The sequence below is a fragment of the Saccopteryx leptura genome, chromosome 4, assembly GCF_036850995.1.
Source record: "Saccopteryx leptura isolate mSacLep1 chromosome 4, mSacLep1_pri_phased_curated, whole genome shotgun sequence".
Classification (NCBI taxonomy): Eukaryota; Metazoa; Chordata; class Mammalia; order Chiroptera; family Emballonuridae; genus Saccopteryx; species Saccopteryx leptura.
In genome coordinates, this window is record NC_089506.1 from 198,736,927 (window position 1) to 198,764,257 (window position 27,331).

The following is a 27,331-nucleotide window of genomic DNA, read 5'->3' on the forward strand; positions in this document are numbered from 1 at the left end:
ATGAATGAATGAATAAGTGAATGAAAAAGAGAATCCATGAATGAATACTGATTGGGTGTTTGTGTTTTAAATGTACCGTAAATGTTTTCTAAATTCAGTTTCAATCAGATTTCGTGGTAGTGATTACTCAAAGTAGGCTCCCTCTGCCTTGAGTAATTTGGTAATTGTACCTTTCTGCTGGACTCTTCAATTTTAAATACAGTCACGTGCCTTGAGAATCATTTGGCAAATCTACAGAAGAATGCTATATATATGTGTATGTGTATATATGTACACACATATTAATTTCTTACACACATATACATACATATATATATATTTCATATATACCACTAGTTTCATGTTTGGTACAACATGTTAATATTTTTAGCCCCGGCCAGTTGGCTCAGTGGTAGAGCATCGGCCCGGCCTGTGGAAGTCCCGGGTTCGATTCTCCACCAGGGCACACAGAAGAAGTGCCCATCTGCTTCTCCACCTTTCCTCCTCTCCTTTCTATCTCTCTCCTCCCTTCCCGCAGCCAATGCTCCATTGGAGCAGAGTTGGCCCGGGCGCTGAGGATGGCTCCATGGCCTCTGCCTCAAGCACTAAAATGGCTCTGGTTGCAGCGGAGCAATGCCCCAGATGGACAAAGCATCGTCCCCAGTGGGCATGCCAGGTGGATCCCGGTCAGGTGCATGCGGGAGTCTGTTTGTCTGCCTCCCCACCGCTTTTCACTTCAGAAAAATACAGAATAGAAAAAAAAGGACTTTGATGGTCACATGTGAAACCTCACAGGGCAGAGTCTCAGTCCGCATACCACCTCCCCGTCCAAGCCCAAGGACATACCTACGTGATACGCAGTCAAGTTCCCAGAGAGACCGGTGGTTGTATTTCACCTCTGGATAACAGGTTATTTTTAGTTCAGAGTCATGAACAAATGCAGCTTCCACAATTCAGAGGCATCGTATGCCCGACAGTGGATCACATTTTTATTCAGGCTGTCTTAGCACCAGTTTCCAAACGTGCCAGGTCTGGGAAGTCTGGGAGAAGAGATTCCTAAGGACCAATAATTCATAATCCCATCTCTCAAAGAAACAATACACCATTCCCAGGTGATCTTTTCCCAGGTTTTTATAAACAAGGTAAATCATTACAACAGTCTTTATTAGAAAATCCCAAATATTTTATCTTAAAATAAGCAATTCAAGTGTAAAATACCAGCAGAGTATGGCCAATTTTACTTCAGTATTTACATTGTGGTCAGTTTCCACTCCTGGCAAATGGCTTAAATTTCCTTCTAAGAAGCTCTGAAATGCCCAGGTGTCACAGTAAAAGTTGCTCCATCTTTATCTTCTTTCCTTATTTGATCGGTGTCTGGCTACCATAATAATCATCAATCCTCAGGCCTTTGAATTATCTTCTTGAACTGACCGCCTAAATCGCAGGTCTGGGTTAACACAGAAAGAGAAATGAGCACACAGAGACACACACTGCCCTATCTCTCCAAAGGAAAGGCCAACCTGGCCTCCAAGATCCCTCAGCTTCTCATGCCTTCCTTGCCTCCTCATTTTAAGTTTCTTCAACTCTTCCCCTTGAACTCCCATCATTGGATGCTGTCGATAAATGCTATCCCAAAAGAGATGAATTGGGAGGAGTCCCAGCATTCATTTCCCTTTTGGCATCAGCCGCAGCTTTCCCCTGGGAAGCCACTCTTTCCCAAGCTCAGACCTGTGACTCAGATCTGCACAGTCAACAGCAGAAGTGGATAAAGCTGTTTTGCAATTATTAGGAAGAGCCTACTTGAGAAGGGAGCTAACATGGAAAAGAACTGAACAGAAAGGAACCAGGTTCTTCGGACATACTGTGAGCCCCAGCTTTAAAAGCAAGAATTATTCTTGAGTTTTTGCTAAAGCCACTTTGGGTCAGTTCTTGCAATTGAATGAGTAACTGATACACAAGCAATTCTGGTCTTCTGTCTCAGGGTATGTCTTCTAGATGAATCAGGTCTTTTTTCAGCACCTGTTCGATTACTCACCACAAGCAGCTTCGTGTTCCCTGATGTGCAAAGGGCTTGGCTCCTGAAAAAGAAGAAAACAGGCAGCCTCGTCACTGGAAGGTAATGTAGGCTGACCACCAGGTCCGGTTGCATAGCTGGGAAGTTTTGTGAGCGCCCACCATTTTAAAACTGAGAGGTGACAGATTAAGAACAAGCCTTAACCATAGAAACATCAAATGTGCTTTGTTGAGTTTTTTAGGGACTGTGATTCCATTTAGTTTTTCATTCATTTCACAGAGTATTTACAACATGCCGGGTAATAGATTAGGACCTAGGGCTGTAAGGAGTGGGCATGGTCCCTGCTTTCCCAGGATTGACAGTTGGGCGTCTCGTTCCCTGAATGGTACCGACAGTATTAATTTCACAGATAGTAAATGAAAGCAGTCTCTTCTGACAAGATCATAACTCCTAAAAACTGGTGGCATTTGAATTAAGGTGAGTTTACTGTTTATCTGTATTTTCTGGAACATCAGGGAAGCCGGCCTGGGCTGTGGAATTAGACAGGTTTCCAGGCATCTCTTACACTGTCCTGGAAAGAGTGAAATTGGTGAAATCATTTTAAGAAAGTGGTATGGCACTATCTATTAACATGATCATGTGGCTGTCCTATGGCTGAAATAGTTGCATAAAGTAATTATAAAAAAATGGGTCCTTACACACAGTTTTTAGTATTAAAAAAAACATGGCAACAACCCAAACACCCAAATATGTACAGACTAAAAACAATGTCTGAGATGCAGTGGTACCTTGAGATACAAGTTTAATTTGTTCTGCAACAGAGCTCGTAAGTCAGTCAACTCGTATATCAAACAAATTTCTCCCATTTAAAATAACTGAAATATTGGCCCTGGCTGGTTGGCTCAGTGGTAGAGCGTCGGCCTGGCGTGCAGAAGTCCCAGGTTCGATTCCCGGCCAGGGCACACAGGAGAAGCGCCCATCTGCTTCTCCACCCCTCCCCCTCTCCTTCCTCTCTGTCTCTCTCTTCCCCTCCCGCAGCCGAGGCTCCATTGGAGCAAAGATGGCCCAGGCGCTGGGGATGGCTCCTTGGCCTCTGCCCCAGGTGCTAGAGTGGCTCTGGTCGCAACAGAGTGACGCCCCAGAGGGGCAGAGCATCGCCCCCTGGTGGGCAGAGCTTCGCCCCTGGTGGGCGTGCCGGGTGGATCCCGGTTGGGCGCATGTGAGAGTCTGTCTGACTGTCTCTCCCCGTTTCCAGCTTCAGAAAAATACAAATAAAATAAAATAAAATAAAATAAAATAACTGAAATAGATTTAATCCGTCCCAGCCCTGTGAAACATCCCCAAACCATCCTAAATTATTTAAAAAGACATGTTTTTAATTAAGAAACACACATGTATACTTTACCAATGCATACAAAATATATGAAATAAAAGAAAAAAGTGTTATTTAGTACTGTATTCTTACCTTGGAGACAGACGAGTGCAGCTAATGGAGGTGAATGGCAGAGGAGGAGGGAGGGAGGAAGGGAGCAGGCACTGCAGACACGTAAACTAAAACTGCATTTTCTTTACTTTAAACAAAACTGAAACTGCACTTTCTTAAAATGAAACCACAGAAACTTAATTGTAAAAAAATGCACTTTCTTAACTCTAAACTTAACCTAAGCTTAACATTACATATTTTTCATTTAATCATCATCTGTTTTTGCCTTTTTGGCTGCACTCTTGGCACTTTCACTTGCAGGACTTTTGAATAAAAATTTATCCAAAGAAGTTTGCTTTTGCCTGCCTTTTAAAATGTTACAGAGGCCCTGGCCGGTTGGCTCAGTGGTAGAGCGTCGGCCTGGTGTGCAGGAGTCCCAGGTTTGATTCCCAGCCAGGGCACACAGGAGAGGTGCCCATCTGCTTCTCCACCCCTCCGCCTCTCCTTCCTCTCTGTCTCTCTCTTCCCTTCCCACAGCCAGGGCTCCCTTGGAGCAAAGTTGGCCCGGGCGCTGAGGATGGCTCCCTGGCTCTGCCTCAGGTGCTAGAATGGCTCTGGTTGCAACAGAGCAGCGCTCCAGATGGGCAGAGCATCGCCCTTGGTGGGCGTGCCGGGTGGATCCCGGTCGAGTGCATGTGGGAGTCTGTCTAACTGCCTCCCCATTTCCAGCTTCAGAAAAATACAAAAAATAAAATAAAATAATAAAATAAAATGTTACAGAAATGTGACAAACAAGTGTCATTAAAAAGTGCTGAAGCACGACCAGTTAAAACTTTTTCTGGGTGTTTTTTTCAATGAAACTTGAAAGCTTCTCCCACATTGCCAGCATATCTTTAATTTTATTTGTAGAAATCCCTTCCTCCAACTCTACCTCCTCCTCACTACTAATTTCTTGCAGAAGCTCCGTATGTTGCATCATCTGTAGCTCCTTCAACTCCTCAGTTCAGAGTTCCTCCTCATGTTCCTTGACAAGCTCGTTTATGTCACCCTCATCTACCTCCAGACCCATCAACTTTCTGAGAGACACAATCTTAACCAACACTTCTACTCAGTCTCGGTCTCTGATTCGAACCCTTTAAAGTCCCTGTCTGCAACATCAGGCCATACTTTTTTCCATGCCGAGTTTAAGGTTCTTCTTGTAACCTCTTGCCATGCCAACTCAATAATGCGTAAACATATCACGATGTTGTAGTGATCTTTCCAAAACTCTCGAAGGGATAGAATTGTATTCTCAGTCACCTCAAAGCAGTGGCGGAACAAGTGCTTTTTTTTTTTTTTTTTTTAATTTTAATTTTAATTTTTTTTCATTTTTCTGAAGCTGGAAACAGGGAGAGACAGTCAGACAGACTCCCGCATGCGCCCGACCGGGATCCACCCGGCACGCCCACCATGGGGCGATGCTCTGCCCACCAGGGGGCGATGCTCTGCCCATCCTGGGCGTCGCCATGTTGCAACCAGAGCCACTCTAGCGCCTGAGGCAGAGGCCACAGAGCCATCCCCAGCGCCCGGGCCATCTTTGCTCCAATGGAGCCTTGGCTGCGGGAGGGGAAGAGAGAGACAGAGAGGAAAGCGCGGCGGAGGGGTGGAGAAGCAAATGGGCGCTTCTCCTATGTGCCCTGGCCGGGAATCGAACCTGGGTCCTCCGCACGCTAGGCCGACGCTCTACCGCTGAGCCAACCGGCCAGGGCGGAACAAGTGCTTTGTGTAAAGCTTTTTAAAGATGGAAATGACCTGCTGCTGATCCATAGGCTGCAAGATTGAAGTCATGTTGGGTGGGAGGTAGAGGACTTTCACGAATTTGAACTCATCGAGAATGTCATCTTCAAGACCAGGTGGGTGTGCTGGAGCATTATCAAGGATTAGTAATGCTTTCATCGGGAGTTTATTTTCTTGAAGATATTTCTTCACTGCAGGACCAAAGATGAGATTCACCCATTTAATAAAAAACTGCCGCGTAACCCATGCCCTAGCATGGGCATGCCACATAGCCTGCAGTTTTTCCTTAAGAATCTTGTGAGTCTTAAAGGCTCGAGGATTTTCGGAATGATACACTAGCAGTGGCTTTACTTTACAGTCACTGCTAGCATTTGCACACAATGCAAGGGTCAGATGGTCCTTCCTTGGTTTATGGCCTGGCAGCTTCTCCTCTGCGGTGATGAAAGTCCTCTGGAGCATTTTTTCCCAAAACAATCCTGTTTCGTCAGAGTTGAACACTTGTTGGGGGATGCAGCCTTCCTTTGTGATAAGCGCAGCAAAATGTGCAACGTACTCTTCAGCTGCCTTAATGTCAGCACTCACAGCTTCACCATGCCTCACCACCGAGTAGATGCCAGATCTCTTCTTGAAATTTTCAAACCAGCCATGACTTGCCTTAAACGTATCTTCTGCTGCCTCTTTTGAAGTTGATGGTTCTTTCTTCTTCAAGTCGCTGTAAATAATATGTGCCTTTTCGCATATTACAGTCTCCGTCACTGTATCTCCTGCAAGTTCTTTCTCTTCCACCCACACCAGCAGAAGCTTCTCCATTTCTTCATGGATATTTGTCCTTAATTGGGACAGAATTGTAGTTCCTTTCGCTGGATTTGTGCTTTTGATGGCATCCTTTTGTTTAAGGATGGTACAAATTGTAGATGTACTGCAGTCATACAGCCTTGCCAGTTAAATCACTTGTATATCACGCTCATGTTTTTCTATTATTTCTTGCTTTACTTCTATTGACATCATTCTCTTCTTCTCACCACTATCCTTTACACTCACTTTCTTTGGCCCCATGATAGCGCACAAAAAAAGTTAGTAAAAATGCAAAAATGATGCAAGAATGAGTACAGTGCACGAGATTCAACTTGATTCTGTGGGTAGTATTTGAGAAAGAACGAGGTGCTGGTGTTGTGCTGCCGATACTGGACCCGTGCGCCAACGCGCCAACTAGCAGCAGCTTCCCGAATCACGACTCGTATCTCAGAATTTCGCTTGGATCTTGAACAAAAATATGGACTGAGTCGCAGCTCGTATTTTAAAAATTCATATGTTGGTCTGCTCGTATCTCAAGGCACCACTGTATTAAGGTTGGGGGGGAGTTATGAAACGTGCATAGTATAGCCTCACTTTTGTAAAAAAATAAAGGAAAACATTCAATGCATGTATGTTTGCAGATGCCTAGGGGGAAGGATCTGGAGGGATAGACCCAGAAACATTAATATAGTGGGGCGAGCTTTCAGGGCACTTTTCATCTCAGTAGGCTATACGTCTATATGATCAGATTATAGGAAAGATATAGGCAGCACCTTTGTTGTGTTCACTACAATAACCCCAGCACCTAGAACAAGGCCAGGCATGGAAAGTGTTGAATAAATATGATTTTTAAAGTAAAAAATATAGAAATGTCTTTTTTTTTTTTTTTTTTTTTAGAGACAGGGAGGGAGAGAGGAAGGGAGAGAGAGAGAAACATCGCTCATTGTTTTACTTAGTTGTGCCATTGATTACTTTTCATATATGCCCTGACTGGGGCTTGAACCGGTGACTTTGGTGTTGAGCTGGCACCCTTGGGATTGAGCTAGCACTCTCGAGATCAAGCAGGCAACACCAGATTGAGCCATCGACCCCAGGCTTGAGCTTCTATCCACTGCACCACCAGCCAGGCCTAGGAATATCTTACACATAGAAAGTGAAATGTCCTTATGTGATCCTGGTTCCCTGAGGCCCTTTTCACAGGGAGGCAAGTGTGTGTCTCAGGGTTCCCCAGGCAGCCTGCAGCCTCACCTCCACGTCTCTCCTTTCCGGTGTGAACGAGCTGGAGTTTGCTCTCTTCTCTGTATCCTGCAGCTTAGTCAACTTTTCAATCAGGAACATTTTATCTTTGCCTTCCTGCCGAGAAGAACAATGAAAACAAAAACACAAATGATGAATGATGGTGTGGGGTTGAGAAGCAAATGATAGGTTTCTTTTTAGGCAGGTAGGGTCCATTGGATGGATTTTGCCACATGTTTTCTCTTGATGAAAGAAAAGAAACATTTAATAGCAAAGCCGAATTCTCCCCTAAAGCCTTCCTGAATTAGAATATTCTCCTCTAAAGCAATTCCCCTAGCAGGCTTGAGCAGCAGCCTTCTCTAGCCTGGTTGCTAGCAGCAACTTACATGCCACTGTCTGAAGGCCCAGGACAAATGATTTATTGCAGGGGTCCCAAACTATGGCCTGCGGGCCGCATGAGGCCCCTGAGGCCATTTATCCGGCCCCCGCCGCACTTCCGGAAGGGGCACCTCTTTCATTGGTGGTCAGTGAGAGGAGTATAGTTCCCATTGAAATACTGGTCAGTTTGTTGATTTAAATTTACTTGTTCTTTATTTTAAATATTGTATTTGTTCCCATTTTGCTTTTTTACTTTAAGATATGTGCAGTGTGCATAGGAATTTGTTCATAGTGTTTTTTATAGTCCGGCCCTCCAACGGTCTGAGGGACGGTGAACTGTCCCCCTGTGTAAAAAGTTTGGGGACCCTTGATTTATTGTATCCCCCTTCTTGGCATTCCCTCTGCCCCAGAGCTCTATCTGGGTGCTCAGCCTTGTCCAGGTCTGTCTTGTCCTCCCACAGAGAATGTCAAAGCTTACAGCTCAGCAGCTAAGGATATCCAGTATTTTTCATTTGTCAGTTTTATCTGTGTTAATGGAATAGATCAGTTAAATAATCCCCTAGCTGGGAGGGGGAAGTAAGAAAGAGGGTATGCCTCCCCGGGAGGGTGTGTCACTTTCCCGTGATTCTGTTGCAGATAAGACAGTGTTCCATCTGTGTTGAGGTGGGTTCAGAAGTACCACTGGTGGTCTGTCCAGTCTAGGTCAATCCAGTTCCCACGCCCTCGTTTTTTCTTAAACTCTCACACACTAGTTTTAGCACCCACTAGTGGACCTCACATGCAATAATTATTGCTGTGCTATTTGCTTTGTGATGATTTTCTGTGCCCCTCATTCCTTCTACATTTATTAATTGGAATTCTTCTCTAAGGAAGAGCTGAACTGGGGAATTCCTATTTTTAATAAGCTCCCCCAGCAGTCTGAGATGCAGCCAGCTGTTTCGGAAATCTCTCATATGTAGCAGAATGAATTAGAATTACCTGGAGAGCTTGCAAAAACAACGCAAACTCTTCGGCTTTCCTCAACAGATTTTGACTCACGGAGGCAAAATTGCATTGTAGTTAAGAGCACAAAGTTTGGAGTCGCCTGGTTCAAATCCTACCATTTATGAGCCCTGTAACCTTGGGCAAATTGCTTCACTCTGTAAGTCTCAGTTTTCTTAATTTTAAAAAGGGGGTTTCAAGAAATGTATGTGTGCAGAAAGAATGAAAATTTAACACAAATTTTTGTTTATCACTTAGCATAATATCACATAAGTGCTCAATAAATGTTATCTGTTGCTATTGGGTGGAAAAGGGAAGGGTAACAGGAATTTGCTCTTTTAACAAGCGTTCAGGAGTTTTGATGTCGGTGATTGTACTGTATTGATTGTCATGCCTATTTCCAGCCTCTTTGTCTGGGCTCTTTGTGATCCTTCCTCTCGGCAAGATTTCCAAACCGGCAGGTCTGTGGTGATGCTTATGGTGCCTCGCTGAACTGATGCCGTCCAAACACCTCCCTGGCATTGTCTTTATTACCGGAGATTTTAGAATCAAATCCCTCCTATGTTAAGATCTTTGTAGGACTTGACCAAACCACTCAGAGTGCTTCATCAGAAAAATATGGGGGATGTTTCTGGGGACAGGCAGGGGAAAGAGCACAGCTAACCCATGCCCTTTCTTTACACCCCCAAAAAGGCCCGATTCAAATGATCTGAAACCCCAAACCAAGCAATGCCAAGATCAGCCAACTGCCACCTGAAGCTGGGAGAGGCACGGAAGAGGTTCTGCCTTGGAGCTCCAGAGGGAACCTACTCTGCTGACACCTTAGTTTTGGATTTCTAGCCTCCAGAACTGAGAGACAATACATTTCTGTTGTTTTCAGCCACCAAGTTGGTGGTGATTTTCAATAGCACCCTAGGAAACTAATACAGTAAGCATGTTGAAAACTTGGAAATGAAGGGAAGAATCATGCATTTACTATGTGTGAACTGTATTTCAAGGTGATCAAATCATTGGTTAGTAAATTTTCTGCTAATAAATGCAGAAAAAATTCTAGAATTAGAGTATCACTATTTTGTAATCCCTAGTGAAATAAATGGATCTTCTAGGCAATTCTCATCAAAGGCTGCTAAGCCTATTAGAGAGAGGCTGATGGGGAACTTTATAATGGTAGGTCAGGCTAACAAAGTGTGGGCCCGCTAATTGCTCTCAACATCACACAACAAAAAGACAACTACATTTCCCATCTCAAGAAGTGCATAGCACCATCTATGAAGTATTCAGGCTAAAATGTTGAATCTGGATCTAATGAGGTCTCTAAATCTCACCATTATTTTGCAAGAAATAAAAAGTAAAAAGAAACATGCCGAACATGACCACAGGGTTGAAAATCAGACGTATCCAGAATATGGGAACTATTAGAAGACAATGACCTGGTTTCTTCAACAATGCAACCAAATGCAGCACGTGGCACTTTTTGAAATCCTGATGTGAATAACCCCACTGTAAAAGACACTTAATGGGACTGTTGGGGGAATCTGACCATGACTGGATATTAGATGATAGTAAGGAATTCTTAAGTTTTCTTTTAGGTGTGATAATTGGTGTTGTGGTTGAAGTCTGGTTATCTGAGGCCTATAGAAGTTTTTACAGATAAAAAGGTATAAAGTCTAGAAAATTCTTTAAAATGACCTAGAGATTTGCAGTGCAGGGATAGTAGCTCAGTGGAATAAGAGCAAACAATTATAGATGGTTGTTGGGGTGGGTGGTGGGGGTTCATTGTACTATTCTGTTTGGGAGTATTTAAAATTTTTTCATTATAAAATGTAAAAAGGCAGAGAGGAGAACAGAGGGGGCCAACAGAACTCACATTAATGATCTGTTCATGGAGCAGTCTGATCATGATCTTCCTTCCCTCTGTGATCTGCCAGTAAAGATAGGTGATGATTCTGGAAGGGAAGAAAAGAAAGAAGGACAGACACTTTCACAAGTGTTCGGAAGGCTCTGAATTCCAACTGGATGCAAAGGAACTGGAATGCTTGCGGGATAATAGATGTTGGCCACAACCATGTTGCCGAAAAGTTGCCTCTGGTTGAATTATAGACTGACTACATTATAGCAATGATTGTGCGCATTCTGCACACGGAAGCCCCGAAGAGGTGGCTGAAAGACTCCTGTCACAGTCCCTTCACAGATCAGTTCATTGAGCGTCTCTGGGCGCGGGGTCAGACATCAGCATTTTTTCAAGATACGTGATTCTAATGTGCAGCCAGGTTTTATGACTCTGGACAGTGCTATTCAAACTTCAACGTGATACAGATTTCCTGGGAATTTGTTAAAATGCAGATGCAGATTCTGTAGGTCTGGGGTAGGGCCTCAGAACCTGCATTTGTTACAAGCTCCCCAGTGAATTAGAAATTTGAAGGAGCAAGACACTAGGAGAGCTCACCATTTTAAAAAGGCCAATGGCAACCTAGTGCTGGGAAGGGAGGGCCTGACTGACAGTGTGTCCTGTCCACATGAGGAGTTACAATCTCTATACCGTCAGCGCTGGGCTTCCAAAGACGGAAGCTATTGGTCAGCCAACCAAGGGTCCATGCAGGAAAACAGGCCCAGTCTTGGCAGATCTATTTTTTTTTTACAAGAAGTCAGAAATTGCTCTTTTTCTATTCAAAAATGAAAATACACTATCTTATGTATCAATAATGCCCAACCCACTTTAATATGTCACAATCTCAGAAAGAATCACACATATAATTGTCCTAAGCATTCTCATATCCTTTTTAAAAAAATTTTATTTTCATGTTATTTCCTAAGAGGGGCAGGGAGCAGGTATTTATTGCTTTCTTCATCAAACATGCCACAAAAAAAAAACTAAGATAAGAAAATATCAAATATATTTTTAAAAAACCCTCAAGGGCAGAGTCAGATCATCCAGAACACTAAGTTATGCCGTAGCCCTTTGCTTTCCCAGCAAACATCCCTACGGCCGTCCACATGTTGTAGTAAAGGGTTCGCCAAGCTGCCCCACTTACAGTACAATAACGGTGAGGATGAAGAAGAAGTGCACACTTCCGATGAGGTTCCGGTAGATCCAAACCACCCACAGGTAGCTGGGCCTTTTACTCAGGGTGTCGATCCAGCTGTAAATGGAGTGAATGAAGAAGGGCAGTCCTCGGAACGGGCCACAGTCAGCTGACGGTTTCAATCTGGTGAAACAAGGGTCAGAAAAACATCTCTCAGTGAGACTCTGGTCTAGTTTCTCCTAAAACCAGGGTGTCCTTTCTGGGCTCTGGAACCAGCCATTTTTGCCTGCTCCACCCACACCCCACTTCCACAGGAAACTTTTCCTCTTCCAGCCTCAGCTGGTATATTTTATACTCTGAGGAACAGCTCGCGGACAAGACTACCACCTGACCCAACCGTAGTCAACCCAAAGACCAGGCAGCAGCTTTTGCTGTACCTTGGCCCAAAGAAATGAATTGGGGCAACCAGATGCTCTTTCTTGGGAACTTGAACTAAGAATTATGAAGAGGGGACCCTGTAATCGATGGAACCTGAAGTTGTGGCAATGATGGCTACGTGCAGTCAGTTGTTAGGAGCAAGCAGAAACTAGAGGACAACGAGAAACTGTTAGGAGACACAAGAGAGAGTAGCAAGGACATCATGAAAGAGCAGTCCGCCCTGAAGCCATGTGAATTGTCAATGTTCCAGTTCCATACGTATCCTAAAAGTCAATGTCATTCATTCATTCATTCATTCAAAGTTTATTGCATTTGTCCCAGGCACTGTACTAGATACTAAACCCTGGAGAATCCATAGGAAACAAGACAGACATGGTACCTGCCCTTTTAGATTTATATTCTAGTGGAAAAAATGGAAAACCAATATCTAAACAATTAAACAGAGATTCAAACCAAGGCATTTCTGACTGGGAACTATGGAATGAAGAAAAGAAACTGGCCTGAGAGAAAGTAGAGGTGGAACTGACAACAGACAAGGATGGTTGTGAAGGTCGGGTCTTGGAGATGAATTTTGAACCAATAACCAGAGGGTGGAAAGGAGGCTCCCAAGTAAAGGGAGTGGGGAGAGCTCCTCACATAGAGGACCCTGCTCCATGGGGGGGGGGGGGGGAGGGATCAGAGTCCCAGGAATGGAGCGGGAAGTGTGAGGCCAGAGGAGGATGGAGCCAGTGGGGGCGAGGTTGGAGAAGTAGGGGAGAGCCTGATCAGACAGGGCCTTTCATTTCAGATGGAGTTCTGTTCTCCAGGTGGGGGGACTGGCCTTTCCCCATTCTGGGGGAAAGCGAGGAAGCTTTGCCAGTCATGATAGTGGGCACCTAAGTAAGACATATTCCCTCCCTTGGTTATAATGTCTGCTGGGGAACTTGGGTTAAACACTGTATTTAGACAAGTCTCTTGACTCTGCTGTTTTGGCAACTGTGGCCTTACTGACCCTGGAGAGATTGCCCTTCCCAGGGCTAAATGACAAAGCAAGTCTTTCATATGCAAACCAGAGCCCGCACCCTCCCCCAACCCCACAGCTCCTCTATCAAGCTTTCACACCTGGGGCCACTGTTCTCCTGCCCTAAACACCCCAGGGCCAGATATCCAGCAACTCCAGACAGCCCCAATACCACAGAGCCCGCTGAAATTATTCAAACTAGACCGACCTGAACTTGCTTTCCCTGTTCACCTGTTGCTCCCCACAGAAACCACGATAAAGGCTCTGGCCACCTTTCCCCATTGCTCCTCCTGCCTCCTTAACTTCACTGCCTTCCTATGTGCCCCCTCCACCCTTCATGGGGTGCTGTGCTCCCTTTTGGAGGGATCTGTGAGTATAACAGATTATCTTTTCTTTTTTTGTGTGTGTGACAGAGACAGAGAGAGTCAGAGAGAGAGAGACAGATAGGGACAGACAGACAGGAAGGGAGAGAGATGAGAAGCCTCAATTCTTTGTAGCAGCACCTTAGTTGTTCATTGATTGATTTTCATATGTGCCTTGACTGGGGGGGGGGGGCTACAGCAGCCCGAGTGACCCCTTGCTCAAGCCAGCGACCTTGGGCTCAAGCTGGCAACCTCAGGGTCTCGAACCTGGGTCCTCCATGTTTCAATTCGATGCTCTAGCCACTGCGCCACTGCCTGGTCAGGCTATCTTTTCTTTTAAAAAATTTTTTTGTTTATTGATTTTAGAGAAAGAGAAAGGGATTTTAGAGAACTCTGAGGAAATCAATCTGTGCTGTTTAAGCCCCTGGTCTCTGGGTTTATAAGGCCGGCATTCAGAGAGAGAGAGAAACTTCAATTCATTTTTCTGCTCATTTATTCATTGATTCTTGTATGTGCCCTGACAGGGAATCAAACCAGCAACCTTGGCATATCAGGATGACACTCTAACCAACTGAGATACCCAGCCAAGGCAACAAATTATCTTTCAGTGGCAGTCATTTGTCATTTCCCGATCTGTTGGCCTTATCACATCTGAATAATAATAGAGCCTACATTTTAAAACATTGCCCCTCAACCCCCACCACAGCTCTAAGACCTTAGCTGAAAGTCGCCATCTCTTACCTCCAGATGGTGATGGCCAGGGTGCACAGGACCCCAGTGAAGGACGGGAAAAAGAGCAAGAAGATAAAGAAAGTCATCATCTGTGAGGCCCGCCAGGCTTTGCTCGGAGGCTGGAAATTCATCATCAGGCTGATCTGAAGGGAGAGAAGTAGCCACCTACCATCTGTGAGCATGCCAGAGGGACCCCCACCCCCAGACAGCTGCTTCGTGATACCCTCCTCAGTGCCCCCACCACACCCCCACTCCCAATTCCAACCACCACTGGGTCACATGTGACCGAGCCAGGCTGATTGGTTCCAACTGCAGACTGACTCACATTTTTGACATAAAACATGATGAAAAGAGTAATCATTTGGATAAAGGGCAGCAGAGGGCAGAAGAAGGTTCCAATCCTGTGAGGGAGAAAGCGTGAGTGTCAGAGATCAGGGAAGACGCAGGGAGTAGGGGCAGATATGGGGTGTGAAGGGAAGGGAAAGGGGGCGTTATAGCCTGTATGGTGTCCCTCAGAAGTTTATATAAATACAAGTGACTAACTCCAGTACTCCAGAATGCAACTGTATTTGGACATGGGGCCTTTAAAGAGGTAATTAAGGTAAAATGAGGTCATTGGGGGGAGGGGTCCTCATCTAATCCTCTGAAAAAGGAGATTGGGACACAGACACACAGAGGGAAGACCATGTGAAGTCCCAGGGAGGAGATGGTTCTCTATAAGCCACGGAGAGAGACCTCAGGAGACACCAACCTTGCGGACACCTGGATCTTGGACTTCGAGCCTCCAGAACTCTGAGGAAATCAATCTGTGCTGTGTAAGCCCCCGGTCTCTGGGTTTATAAGGCCGCCATCCAGGCCTCCCCTGAGCTCATCAGGTTTAGGATGCGGCCCTTTTTTGTCCACACTGCATGTATCAACTGCACTTTTTCTTTACTTAATATTATTTTAAAAAATATTTGCCTTTCCTTAGCTGAAATATATTTTAAAGGAGTCTTTATTTTACAGTTATACATGGAAAACCAGTGTTGTCTGACAGCAATTGTGAGTAACCTGAATCTACAGTCAATCTCATCATGAGCAGTCATTAAATTCTAGCAAAATGCTGCTGTCTGCCAAGACTCCCAGTCTAAAGCCTGCTCCTTTTTTTTTTTTTTTTTTTTTTTTTTCAATAAAATGGGAGGTTGACAAGTGTTAGGAGTTAAAGAAATTCTGGCACCAAACCGACCTCTTCTTTTGGGCTCAGGTGCACTGAGGAGAGTTGAAGAGGGATGCCTTCTCACTTGTAACTCATTGCAGCCTATCTGTTGCTTTTTGCATCTATCATACAATACATACCTTTAAAATGTAAGAGCAACATGCTTTTGAAATGTAAGAGTAATTTTTTCCAGACCCCTCAGGGCACTACCACCCCAACAAAGCAGAGACCACAAACCCCCTCATTATATTATCATGATAATTGTTAACTGTTACCAATCCTCTACCTACCATGTGAAAGAAGTACGTGTCTATAGGTTTTACTTTTGATCCAATCCCCAAAAGTTCCCTGCTTTGCTTTCTCCTGCCTCCCTAATCTATCAGCAGTGGATTTCATGTAACCCCCTTACACTTTCCCCTTTGATTCTGATGTATAAAATAAGTAATGAAACTGCCATTTTCCGAAGCATTTTCTCAATCTGTTGCAGTTTTGCTTACCAGTAACTGTCATCAGTTTGGCTCAAATAAATTCACAAAAATTCTTACAAATTTGGACGTTTCTTACATCGACAGTAGATACGCCAATAATAGGCAGGCTGGTGTACAAAAGACTGAGGTTTGGGAAACATGTTCCTCACCTGATCTCTACCATCATCCCCAACATCACTCAATTTCTGTTATTATCTTATCTTCCTTTAAAGCTCATCATCAAAGGCAATAGTCTCCTAAAACCCACAGGTGTTAAATCTGTGATTGCCACCAAGAAAGAAAAAGACATGTGTGTTTTCAATTGTGCTTATTTACATTTTATTAACAGAAACCTTAAAGGTCCAGAAGTAACAATAGCCATCACTGATTGTAACTTTTCCCTCACTTACAATAACCCTTCTGAGTCAGGTACTCACTAAGCACTTAGTTTGAGTTTCTCATTTAATGCTCACTTCAACCTATGAAGTAGATCCTGTTCTCTCTCCCACTGACAGATTGGAAAACTGTTTAGAGACAGTTTGGGTAACTTGCCCAAAGGTGTCCCCTTAGTTGGCATAATGTGGGTGAAAGTCTTTTATAAGTTGCCCAGTGTCCAGGGAGTAACCAGGCAGTGTACAATGCATCATCTAAACCACAGAAAGAAAAAGTCCTCTCTACCTCTAAGAATAAACTCATTGACATTAGCAAGTTATTTGCAGATAGCTAAAGTGCCCAGGGCAACTTGAATGAGTTGGGAAATAAAACACTTCCCAGTTGTGTGTCATATTGATGATTGCAAAGCAGTTTTCATATATCATCTGACTCAACACAATTCAAAGGCAGCTATAATTATGTGCATTTTACATAGCATGACGAGGAGACTGAGGCTCAGAGACGCTCAGTGACCTCAGTGAGGAGCAGAGCCAGCGTCAGAATCCAAGTTTCTTCGTTATGGCGGCCTAACAAACCAATACAGAGGGAGACTGCTTCTAACTCCAAACACCCTGCTTTCAAATTAGCAACGCCCCAACAGATGGGATCTGGGACTGTAATGCACCATACAGAATTCTGGCCTTAATTACATCCTGTTCAAATAAATAAAAATAGTCACTGGCTATTGGTTTGAATGTCTAGGTGAACTTGTAAAAAATCTGATGCAACTAGCCAGCTAGTCTCAAAACACACATGCGCACTCACAGGCACCTGTGCACACACACGCCCGTATATAGTTAACACAGGCCGCAAGCCCCAAAGGCTACAGAGGCCCCATCAGGGGTTATATCAGTGAGTGAAGCAGGCCAGGTATAAGAAATAAACAGCCCTGATTTTCTTCATTCCCCCACTTCTGTTGAAACATCACAGTCAAATAGTCTACCATCAGAAAACCAATGCCATGAGGGCAACACAAAATGACAAAGCTATGCTGGGAAGGTAATAGCAAGGTGGGGACTAGGCAAGCTGGAGGCTCAGACCACTTCAAGACCCAGCCAATTGTCACCAGAACAGGAGATGGCCTCCAGCCTTCCTTTTTTTTTTTTTTTTTTTTTTTTTTTTTTGAGAGAAGACAGAAATTTTAAATTTTATGTAAAAATCTCTTGATTTTTAAATATTGGTGGTTAATTCACATTTTTAGAAAAAAAGCACTGTGAGACAAGCAAAATATACCTGCAGTCTAGATACGGCCTGGGGGCCTCCAGGTTGGGATTCCTGCTCTACTTTGATTCTTGCCTGAAGACCTCAGGAAAGGGGACATATGGTACATTCCCAGTTCTCAGACTGGCTGGATTTGGTATCGCCCACGCAGCTTTAAAAACAACAGATTCTGGGACTGACCACTGGGCACACTGACGATTCTCAAAACTTACCACACCAGCGTCTGTGCGTAGATCAGTTCTAGGACGTTCCTGGCAATGTCAAACTCCTGTAAGCCAAGACTTGTGATACACTTCATCCCAATGATTCTGTGGAAACACGCTAAGTTTCACACCCAAACCATCAACTCCCTCTTTCAAAAGATTCTGCACAATCAATCAAGGAGACCCTCACCAGTGTGGAATAAAGTCATAAGTCCCCTTGCAAAATTTTGGAAAAGTTCAAAGTATAAGCACGTTTTTAAAGAAATAATTGAGGGAAAACGGAATTGACATAATGCATGCAAATGGGGGGTGGGGTGGGGAGGTACAGCTAAAAAAATTCTAGAGAACATTTGTTACTTTATTATTTAAATGATCTCACCTATTTTCTTGCTTACACAACTGTTGGCTTATTATTATTATTATTATTATTATATTTTTCTGAAGTTGGAAACGGGGAGGCAGTCAGACTCCGGCATGTGCCTGACCGGGATCCACCCGGCATGCCCACCAGGGGGCGATGCTCTGCCCATCTGGGGCATTACTCTGTTGCAACCAGAGCCATTCTAGTGCCTGAGGCAGAGGCCACAGAACCATCCCCAGCGTCCAGGGCCAACCTTGCTCTAATGGAGTCTCGGCTGTGGGAGGGGAAGAGAGAGACAGAGACGAAGGAGAGGGGGAGGGGTAGAGAAGCAGATGGGCGCTTCTCCTGTGTGCCCTGGCCGGGAATCGAACCCAGGACTTCTGCACGCCAGACAGACGCTCTACCACTGAACCAACCGGCCAGGGCCTAACTGTTGGCTTATTAAGGCTTATTTTTTCATGGCCAAATAAACTTAGTCCCTTCCAACCCAAATAAATTGGAGTCTTTTCAATTTTTGATTACTACTTTGAATTAATGGTGTTTTCCTGTTTCCAAATCTACAAGGAAGAAACCAAGATCCTCATCTGTTCTGAGCAAACTTGAGACCACTTTTATTTCTTCATACTTAGAAGTTGCCAACAAAAATGGCTGTCAAGACCCCGCCCCCCAAACCTCTCACCTTTTTGTCTCCACTCCAGAGAGAGAGAGAGACTGGAATAAAAGTGATTTGGGGAAGACTGAGTGAGAAGTTTCGTCACTCAGCCTACCCACCGAGGAAAGGACCAGCATGTGTCATGCGTCTCAGCACTGCGGCAGCTCGCAGAGATATGTAAATGTCCACAAGGAATGAGATGCTCATGGTATTATTTAAAAATGAATAAGTAAGTAAATAAAAGAGGACTGCAGGTGGACAGGTGATGCCACTGCCTCAATTCTGTAAACCTGGGTTCTAAAATAAAAATTAGTCCATTAACTAAATTCAGTTAAATGAATCATGAGATAAATCTATATGTACTGGCAAGGAAAGATGCCAAAACATTGTGATTAGATTAGTAAGAGCAAATTCAACAATGATTTTTCAGTGCGACCTCATTTTTGCCTTTTTTTTTTTTTACAAAGGCAGAGATTGACAGGGACAGAAAGACAGGAACGGAGAGAGATGAGAAGATTCAATCATTAGTTTTTCGTTGTGACTTCTTAGTTGCTCATTGATTGCTTTCTCATACATGCCTTGACCGCGGGCCTTCAGCAGACTGAGTAACCCCTGCTGGAGCCAGCGACCTTGGGTCCAAGCTGGTGAGCTTTTTGCTCAAGCCAGATGAGCCCGCGCTCAAGCTGGTGACCTCGGGGTCTCGAACCTGGGTCCTTCCGCATCCCAGTCCGACGCTCTATCCACTGCGCCACCACCTGGTCAGGCTCATTTTTGCCTTTGATAATTATGTAGCTCACACACACAAAGCAGTATGTGCATAGAAAAATCTGGGAAAATATACAGTAGAATATCAAAATTATCTGTGGTGAATAAGATCTTAAATGACTCTCAGTTTTTGTGTTTTATTCTAGAACATTTGTTTTTAAAGAGAAGGTTGGAAAAGGCCAACTGAACCAAAAAAATCTTTGACAACAAGTGAAGGTGAAACTTCAGTTGATTCAAAAGAAAATGATATCCCAAAGGACAATAGGTAGATTTAGAACAATGAACTCTTAGAGAATGGAGAGAGCCATATACTTCCTGCTCAGTCAAGACAATGGCTCCGGTTACAATGCTAGGTACTTATCACTCAAGACAGACAAATATTTACCTCCTCAGGAACTCCCCCAGGAAGGAATCCGTTAAAGAGAACACAAAATCCATCAGAAGGAGCCGGTAGATTTCTTGGCCAATGAGGGTTTCCCAACACTGGAAGGCAAACAAGAGTCAGGCTGTGGGAAGGAGCTGTTGCCTCTGCTTTCTTTCCATCTGTTCCTGGCACCCTGTACTCATGAGGGCATGGCTGGTGGTTTAGTCTGACCAGAATTCTTGGGTGCCCAGAAAATCAGAGCCCTCTTATGGGCAGGAACCCATAATTGGGTCGACTTGTTTTCAGGATGATATTCCTTTCCTGTGACACTTCCTCCATTCAGGCATGCCCTCCCCATGCACCCAAACTTTCCCTTCTTACTCTCTCTCTCTTAAATAGTTTTCATTTTTGTCCTATGCCCTTTGGATCCCATTTCTCAGCCAGGGCTAATCAGTTTCTTCAGAAGAGTAGGAGGCGTTAATGGCTAATAATGCCTCCACTCCTCTTGCTTATTAAGCTTATGAGAAATCAAGTAATAAGTGCATGATTAAGAAAGTAGCTTAGAGGTGTAACAAGCTAGCACAAACTGGAAGGCTGAATTAGTCAGCTTATGAAACTGTAGGAAGTCAGTACTATGTGCTGATGGACTGAGTGAAAGCTTTTAGACTTGGCTGAAGGAGGAAAGGAAAGTTTTGGATGTGCAACCCCAGGGATAGTGGGTGGGTGGATGGATGGATAAAGAAATGGATAAATAAATGGACAGAGAGAAGAATAACATGATATTTGCTCTAATACTATCAATAGAAATTCTTGAAACTCACTTCTTCCCTGGTGGTCAAAGGCTAAGAAACCAAACAGCATGGACAAGGCAGAACAGCATGGAAATCTCACCTCTTTACCAGCCAGGGCCACAATGTTGAGCCAATAGTAACAAAGAATTCCAATGATTGATATTTTCAAAAAGATGTTCCTGAATAACAGAAGAAAAAACAATGATCATTACTGTCGTGGCTGTCATCAGTTCTATTTCCCAATATTTCCTTTTTGGCACATGGTAGGATGGAAATTCCTGTCCCCCTATGGTTAAGTGGGGCCATAGAGCTAGTTCTGGCAAATGAATTGTGAACAAAAGTGATGTGTGTCACTTCTAGCCTGGAGCATTGAAATGCTAGTGAGACCACCACCACCTCTCCCCCACCCTGGAACTACTGTCTTCCCTCTGGAATGGCCATCAGCAATATTCAACCTTTTTGGGCCACGGACTGGTTTAATATCAGGAAATATTTTCACGGACTGGCCTTTAGGGTGGGATGGATAAATGTATCATGTGACCGAGACAAGCATCAAGAGTGAGTCTTAATCGGATGTAACAGAGGGAATCTGGTCATTTTTTAAAAATAAAACATTGTTCAGACTTAAATATAAATAAAACGGAAATAATGTAAGTTATTTATTCTTTCTCTGTGGACTGGTACCAAATGGCCCACGGACCGGTACTGGTCCGCAGCCCGGGGGTTGGGGACCACTGTTCAAGATGATTGCTGTTCTCTCAGCCTTGATCCTTGCATGCCTAACATGAGCAAAAACTTTCTGCCAATCAATTCACAATGGACATGTAGCATGAGCAAGAAATAAACCTTTGTGTTTTAAGCCACAAAGATTTGGGTGACTGGAGATGTTTGTTCCTGCAGCATAATCTAATTCACTCTGACTGATACACCCTTTTTCAATGTATCTCAAAATTATCTGATTTCACTTCTCATTAGTGACCTATTCATTGGGTGCGACCATAGACAGTATGCTGTGTTAAGCACTTTATTAAACCATTCCTGTTAATCCTTACAACTCTACCATAAAGTAAATAGTATTTTATGATTCTCTTACCAATGAGGGAACTGAAGCTCAGAGAAATGAAATAAGCTGTCCAAGGTCAAACAGCTTGTGAGGGTCATGGCAAAGATTCACACTGAGGACCATCTGATTTCACAGCTCCAGTTTTTAAACCCAGGAATTTAAATCAATACCGGCTGGTTTTACTAGGGCTTCAGGATTGCTGTGTCAAGACTCATGTGTCACCAGACCAGTAGTTCTCCAAGTATGGTCCCCAGACCAGCAGTACCAGTAGCATCAGCATCATTTGTAAATCTCTTAGAAGTCAACTGTTCAGCCCCCACCCCAGACCTATGGAATCTCTGGGAGTGGGGCCTCGCAATCCCTCCAGGTAATTCTGGTGCACACTAGAGGTTGAGAACATTGTGCTAGACTCCACCGTGAAGGAGGGTAACTGGATCTGCCTTCTCAATGCCAGATCCCCAACTTCCTACCCATTGTCAAGCCCTTCTATGACCCTTGATATCTACTAGATTAAAGCCTTAGTATACTGTGATATTGTAAGTTATAAGAAATATATATTTGATCTTTGGCCCCAGTTTCTCACACAGGGCTCCTAAAAACCTTTGGAATTTTTTAAGCAACTAGGGCAATAAAAGTGTCTTTTGTTATGCTAAGGAGATACTTTTTGGAAGCACCAAGAAGGCTGGAACATTCAGCCCCACCTCTCTAACCTCTGGGGAGGGGCTGGAAGTTGAATCAATCATGCCTTTGTTGTGAAGCCTCCATAAAAGTGCAGGAGGACAGGGTTTGGAAACCTTCCAGGGGTCTTCAAACTTTTTATAAAAACCACCCACTTTTGCAGTGCTGGTCAACCTGGTCCCTACCACGCAACCAAACAGCGCTGCGATTGACCCACCATGAAAGCTGGACCGCCCACTAGTGGGCGGTAGGGACCAGGTTGACCAGCACTGCAAAAGTGGGCGGTTTTTATAAAAAGTTTGACGACCCTGGTGACCACCTGGAGCTGCTGGGAGAATGATGTGCCTGGAGAGGCATGGAAGCTCCATGCCCTTTCCCCACACCTTGCCCTGTGCATCTCTTCCATCTGGCTCTTCCTGGAGTTATATCCTTTTTACAATAAACAAGCAACCTAGTAAGTACAGTGTTTCTCTGAGCTCTGTGAGACACTAGCAAATTGATCTAACCTGAGGGGGGACAACACTAAAACCTCCAGTCCATAGCCGATAAATCAGAATCACGGATAACAATCTAAACTTCCAATTGGCATCTGAAGGTGTGGGTGTGGGCTGCCTTGTAGGACTGTGTCCTTAACCTGCGTAATCTCCAGGTATATTGTATCAGAACTGAGTTGAATTGTCAGACACCAGCCAGTGTCAGAGAACTGCTTGGGGGCGTGGGGGAAAAGCCCACACATTGCAATTGGTGTCAGAACTTTACATATACTGAAGTGTAACCTCATGTTACATATGAAAACACACTCTTCTAAGCAAAGGAAAGCTTATCATAAATAGAAAGATTGTGTATTTCTGAGCTTTCCCATATTCTCTTCATGTAGAAGAAATGTCGAATGTTTTGTGAGACAATACAAATGGCTACTGTATATTAAGAGACAATTAACCTCTCTAGTGATCAGATAAATGCAAATTAAATAGCAGAGCCATTGGATCAAAGTGGCATGCTGAGTATATATGTCTACCACACCTCCATCCAAATTTTATTGAAACGATAGGAAAGTCAGAAGCTAAAAGATTCATAAAGCAATGAAGAACAAGAAAAGTCGTCATGACCAGACAAACAATATAGAGGAATTTATGGAATATAGAAAGAAGAAATAAGTGATAGACAAAAAGATGAAAGGAGGTTGATGGAGAAATAAGACTGGAGAAAACCTTAGCTTAAAACAAATTTATCAGGGGAACACCTCAGAGGTGGTGGTAGTTCTGAGGATGCCTGGAGCTTAGAGACAGCCAATGCAAAAGATCTGGAGAGAGCAGCTGGGTGGGTATTTGACCACACTAGATGTCAGGAAGTCTCAGAGCAGCCCTGGCCAGACAGCTCAGTTGGTTAGAGTGTTGTCTCGATATATCAAGGTTGCGAGTTGGATCCATGGTTAGGGTACATATAAGAAACAAGCAATGAATGTATAAATAAGTGGAACAACAAATCGGTGTTTCTCTCTCTCTCTTCATCTTTCTCTAAAATAATTAAAGAAAAATTTAGAAAATCTCAAAGAAACACCTGTAGATTCTAGAAAAGGTTAGTTAGAATACAGAGTCTTTGGCCCACCCAAACCCACATGTAAGTAAAAAGGTAAAATAAAGATATGTTAGAACATGGATATACTTAGAAAGGTGACCATCCCTATACCTACTCTAAAATAATTTCACATTTTACAATATAAAAAGAGGAGGTTGTAAGTAGAATACATTAAGTAAACAGCAGTGAGCAAAGAAGCCAGTGAAACTTACTATTAATGCATACACAACCCCCCCCCCAAGTTACTGTATGCCATTGAATTATACACCTAAAAATGGTTAAAATGGAAAATTTTATGATATATATCACAATTTTTTTTTTTCATTTTTCTGAAGCTGGAAACAGGGAGAGACAGTCAGACAGACTCCCGCATGCGCCCGACCGGGATCCACCCTGCACGCCCACCATGGGGCGACGCTCTGTCCACCAGGGGGCGATGCTCTGCCCATCCTGGGCATCGCCATGTTGCGACCAGAGCCACTCTAGCGCCTGAGGCAGAGGCCACAGAGCCATCCCCAGCGCCCGGGCCATCTTTGCTCCAATGGAGCCTCAGCTGTGGGAGGAGAAGAGAGAGACAGAGAGGAAGGCGCGGCAGAGGGGTGGAGAAGCAAATGGGCGCTTCTCCTGTGTGCCCTGGCCAGGAATCGAACCCGGGTCCTCCGCACGCTAGGCCGATGCTCTACCACTGAGCCAACCGGCCAGGGCCATATATCACAATTTTAAAAAGTCTTAATGGTTTGTAACTACAGAGAGGAGGCATCTAGTCAGGTGAGGTGGGCAGGAGTGAGGGGTTGCTAAGATTTTTCTTCGGGAGAATAATACATATGTAGCTTAACTCTAAACAGTGATCTAAAGGGGTCAACAAATTTTCTTCTGTGAAGACACAGATAGTACATATTTTTGGCTTTGTGGCCACACAGTCTTGTGTTGCAACTACCTGATTCTGCCATTGTAGCATGAAAGCAGCTGCCAACAATATGTCAACAAATGAACATGGTGGTCTAATAAAACTTTATTTATAAAAACAGGAGGCTGGCCTGCAGGTTATAGTTTGTCAACTCCTGATCTAAAACATAGGCACACATATATGTGTGGTTTTCAAAAATATCCTTGGTATAAGTTTGAGAGTAACAAAAATGTGTAAGTTCTGTATAAAGAAATTATAAACATCGATGTCAGTATAGATTTGCTGCCTGCGGAGGGAGCATTCCAGGGAAAAGGAAGGGCCAGCACAAAGGTCCAGAGGTGTGTATACAGTTTGGCATGTTTGTGAATAGTTAAGTTGCCAGTAATGTCAGGGGAGCACTGAGACGGGGGAAAGCCTAGGAAATGAGGCTGAAGAGCTGGCCAGGAGCCAGACCTCAGAGGCCATGGTCAGGCTAAGACTCTGCAACTGATCAGTAAAGAACCTCAATCAGCATTGGGCAGCCCTATTGTTATAAACACCATCATAGCAAACACCTGGTTGGGGAACTAGCCAAGAAGAAGAATGCAATTTGGGTAGTTTTATGCTTTGTTTACCAAAACCCCGGGGGTCACTTCTAAGCACATACAGTGCTTTTGTGGGAATCAAAATAAGGCACCACCACCCTCAGCCAATGAATTGCCAAAAGCACTCCCTCCACCTTAGTTTGGGTGGCTGAATTATAAAAATGTGCCTCTTCCTCCCAGCTGATACAGAGGGAACCAGACCAGGGCTCACAATGTGACTCATGGACACACCAGATGATTTCAGTTTGCATACAATGCCTCAGCCAGGAACCTAAGTGCAGTGTACAACTGCCCATCTGTACATCTTATACCTGAGAACAATTTTTAGCCTTAGGCTGGCAGCCACTAGGAAAGAGAAAGCCATTACTTTGTGCAAAAGGCAGATGTAACTAAAAACCTGTCATTTCTCTGGGATCTTTGGATTTCATGGTTATTAAAGCATACCACACAAACACACTATACTCTTGAGATTCTTTCTGAAACCAGAACTTAGGTGCTTGAGAGTAACCCTTTCTAGCTCCTACTCTACTTCCCTCTGAAAATGGAGGCTGGTGTTGGGAGTGACAGACACACCTACCGGATCAGGAGGACATAAACTTCCTGCCGTGGTATCTCATAGTGCTCCACCAGCCTGAACACGGAGTAGAAGCGCGGCACGGCCAGGTTGATGCAGGACACCACGAAAGGCAGTAACAGCGCCGACCCGGGGTTCGTGTGGCTCTGCAGGAACTGCAGGAAATGAAGGGAGAGAATCCAGATGCCAACTGTGCACTGGACCCTTCTCTGCCTCACTCAGAAGATGTCCCCCTCCCCAACCACGGAAACACTGCAGAAGTAGTTCCTCTGGGATTAAGTTACTGGTTACTGAGCACTTACCCTGGGCCAAGCATTCATTAGCCGCATGATTGCATTTATCCTCACTGCAGCCCAACAGGTTAAGTCTGATATAACTGACAGGAAAACTGAGACTCGGGTGAAGATGCTTGCCCTGTGTCACCCAGCTAGGAAGTGACAAATTTGAACCCGGGTCTGTCTGACTCAGGAGCTTGACCTCAAAAAGCCAATCTGTGACTTTCCTGCAATGAAAATGCACTCCCTGGTTGTTGGAGCAAAGCTTGTGCTTACTGACGCTACAGCACAGGGGTTTCAACCCTGTGGGACATCCCTTTCCTGCTCCTGCATGGCCTGGTTCATTTTCACCAGGCTTCCTCTGTCCTTGGTGCTGAATTAGGGGGAGGGGAGCTTCTGCTAGCCCATGCCCCGTCGCTGAGTGAGGTCGGGTGAGGCGCCCCCTTCCTTCACGTGGACACGACTCTGAGCATTTGGCTCAGAGTGGAACCTGGGCTGCCCGCTGCCAGACATCCTTGGAGTAAAAGATTCCCTTGGATTTATCTGATGTCTCACAACCCTCTTCCTTATGCCCAGGCTTGACCCTGTTGCCATCTACCTCTGGATGGTTTTGAAAGCACCACTCAAATTTTGAGCAGTATCTTGGAGGCCAGCATAACAGATTCTGTTCCCCTCCCCATATTTATAAACTGCAAGGTCCAGGGCCAGATAAATAGCTTCTCTGAGCTTCGTTTTCCCCAGTCTGTATAATGGGGAGATTGTCATGTAACCCATAGGAGCATTGCAAGAATTAAATGAGACTGGTAAGGCAAGGTCTGGCCCCTAAATGACACTGATCAGGCACCATTCACATGAAATTGTAGTTTCCAATAAATGTGACCCCTGGAGTTGTGAAAAGGGTCAATCCTGCCTGGCATAGAGCAGATGTTCAAACAATGGGAATGATGCTACTTTTCCTTCTCTCCTCCTCTGCTGCCCTCCTTCACTTCCGGTGGATGTGGAGAAAACCTTCTGGTGAAGAGGAAACTCATAAGTTTTCTTTATACCCACAGCTGCCCTGTCACAGCTGCACCCCAGCTAGGCA

The 27,331-nt window shown here is 44.4% G+C and overlaps 1 protein-coding gene across 10 annotated transcripts in view; it reads right to left on the bottom strand.

Moving 5' to 3' along the window:
- Positions 1-902: 902 nt before the first annotated feature.
- TMC5 (transmembrane channel like 5) overlaps positions 903-27,331 on the bottom strand; it is a 74,600-nt gene continuing 48,171 nt past the window's right edge. For all 10 annotated transcript variants that reach the window (XM_066382514.1, XM_066382515.1, XM_066382513.1 and 7 more), the window contains 11 exons: positions 25,976-26,127; positions 20,689-20,767; positions 19,819-19,916; positions 17,665-17,760; positions 14,463-14,538; positions 14,147-14,280; positions 11,615-11,788; positions 10,450-10,528; positions 7,236-7,340; positions 2,015-2,057; positions 903-1,426 (listed from right to left, as the gene is read on the bottom strand). In XM_066382514.1, the coding sequence (XP_066238611.1) occupies positions 1,380-1,426; positions 2,015-2,057; positions 7,236-7,340; positions 10,450-10,528; positions 11,615-11,788; positions 14,147-14,280; positions 14,463-14,538; positions 17,665-17,760; positions 19,819-19,916; positions 20,689-20,767; positions 25,976-26,127 (1,083 nt within the window). In that variant the 3' untranslated portion in view covers positions 903-1,379. The remainder of the gene's footprint in view (positions 1,427-2,014; positions 2,058-7,235; positions 7,341-10,449; positions 10,529-11,614; positions 11,789-14,146; positions 14,281-14,462; positions 14,539-17,664; positions 17,761-19,818; positions 19,917-20,688; positions 20,768-25,975; positions 26,128-27,331) is intronic.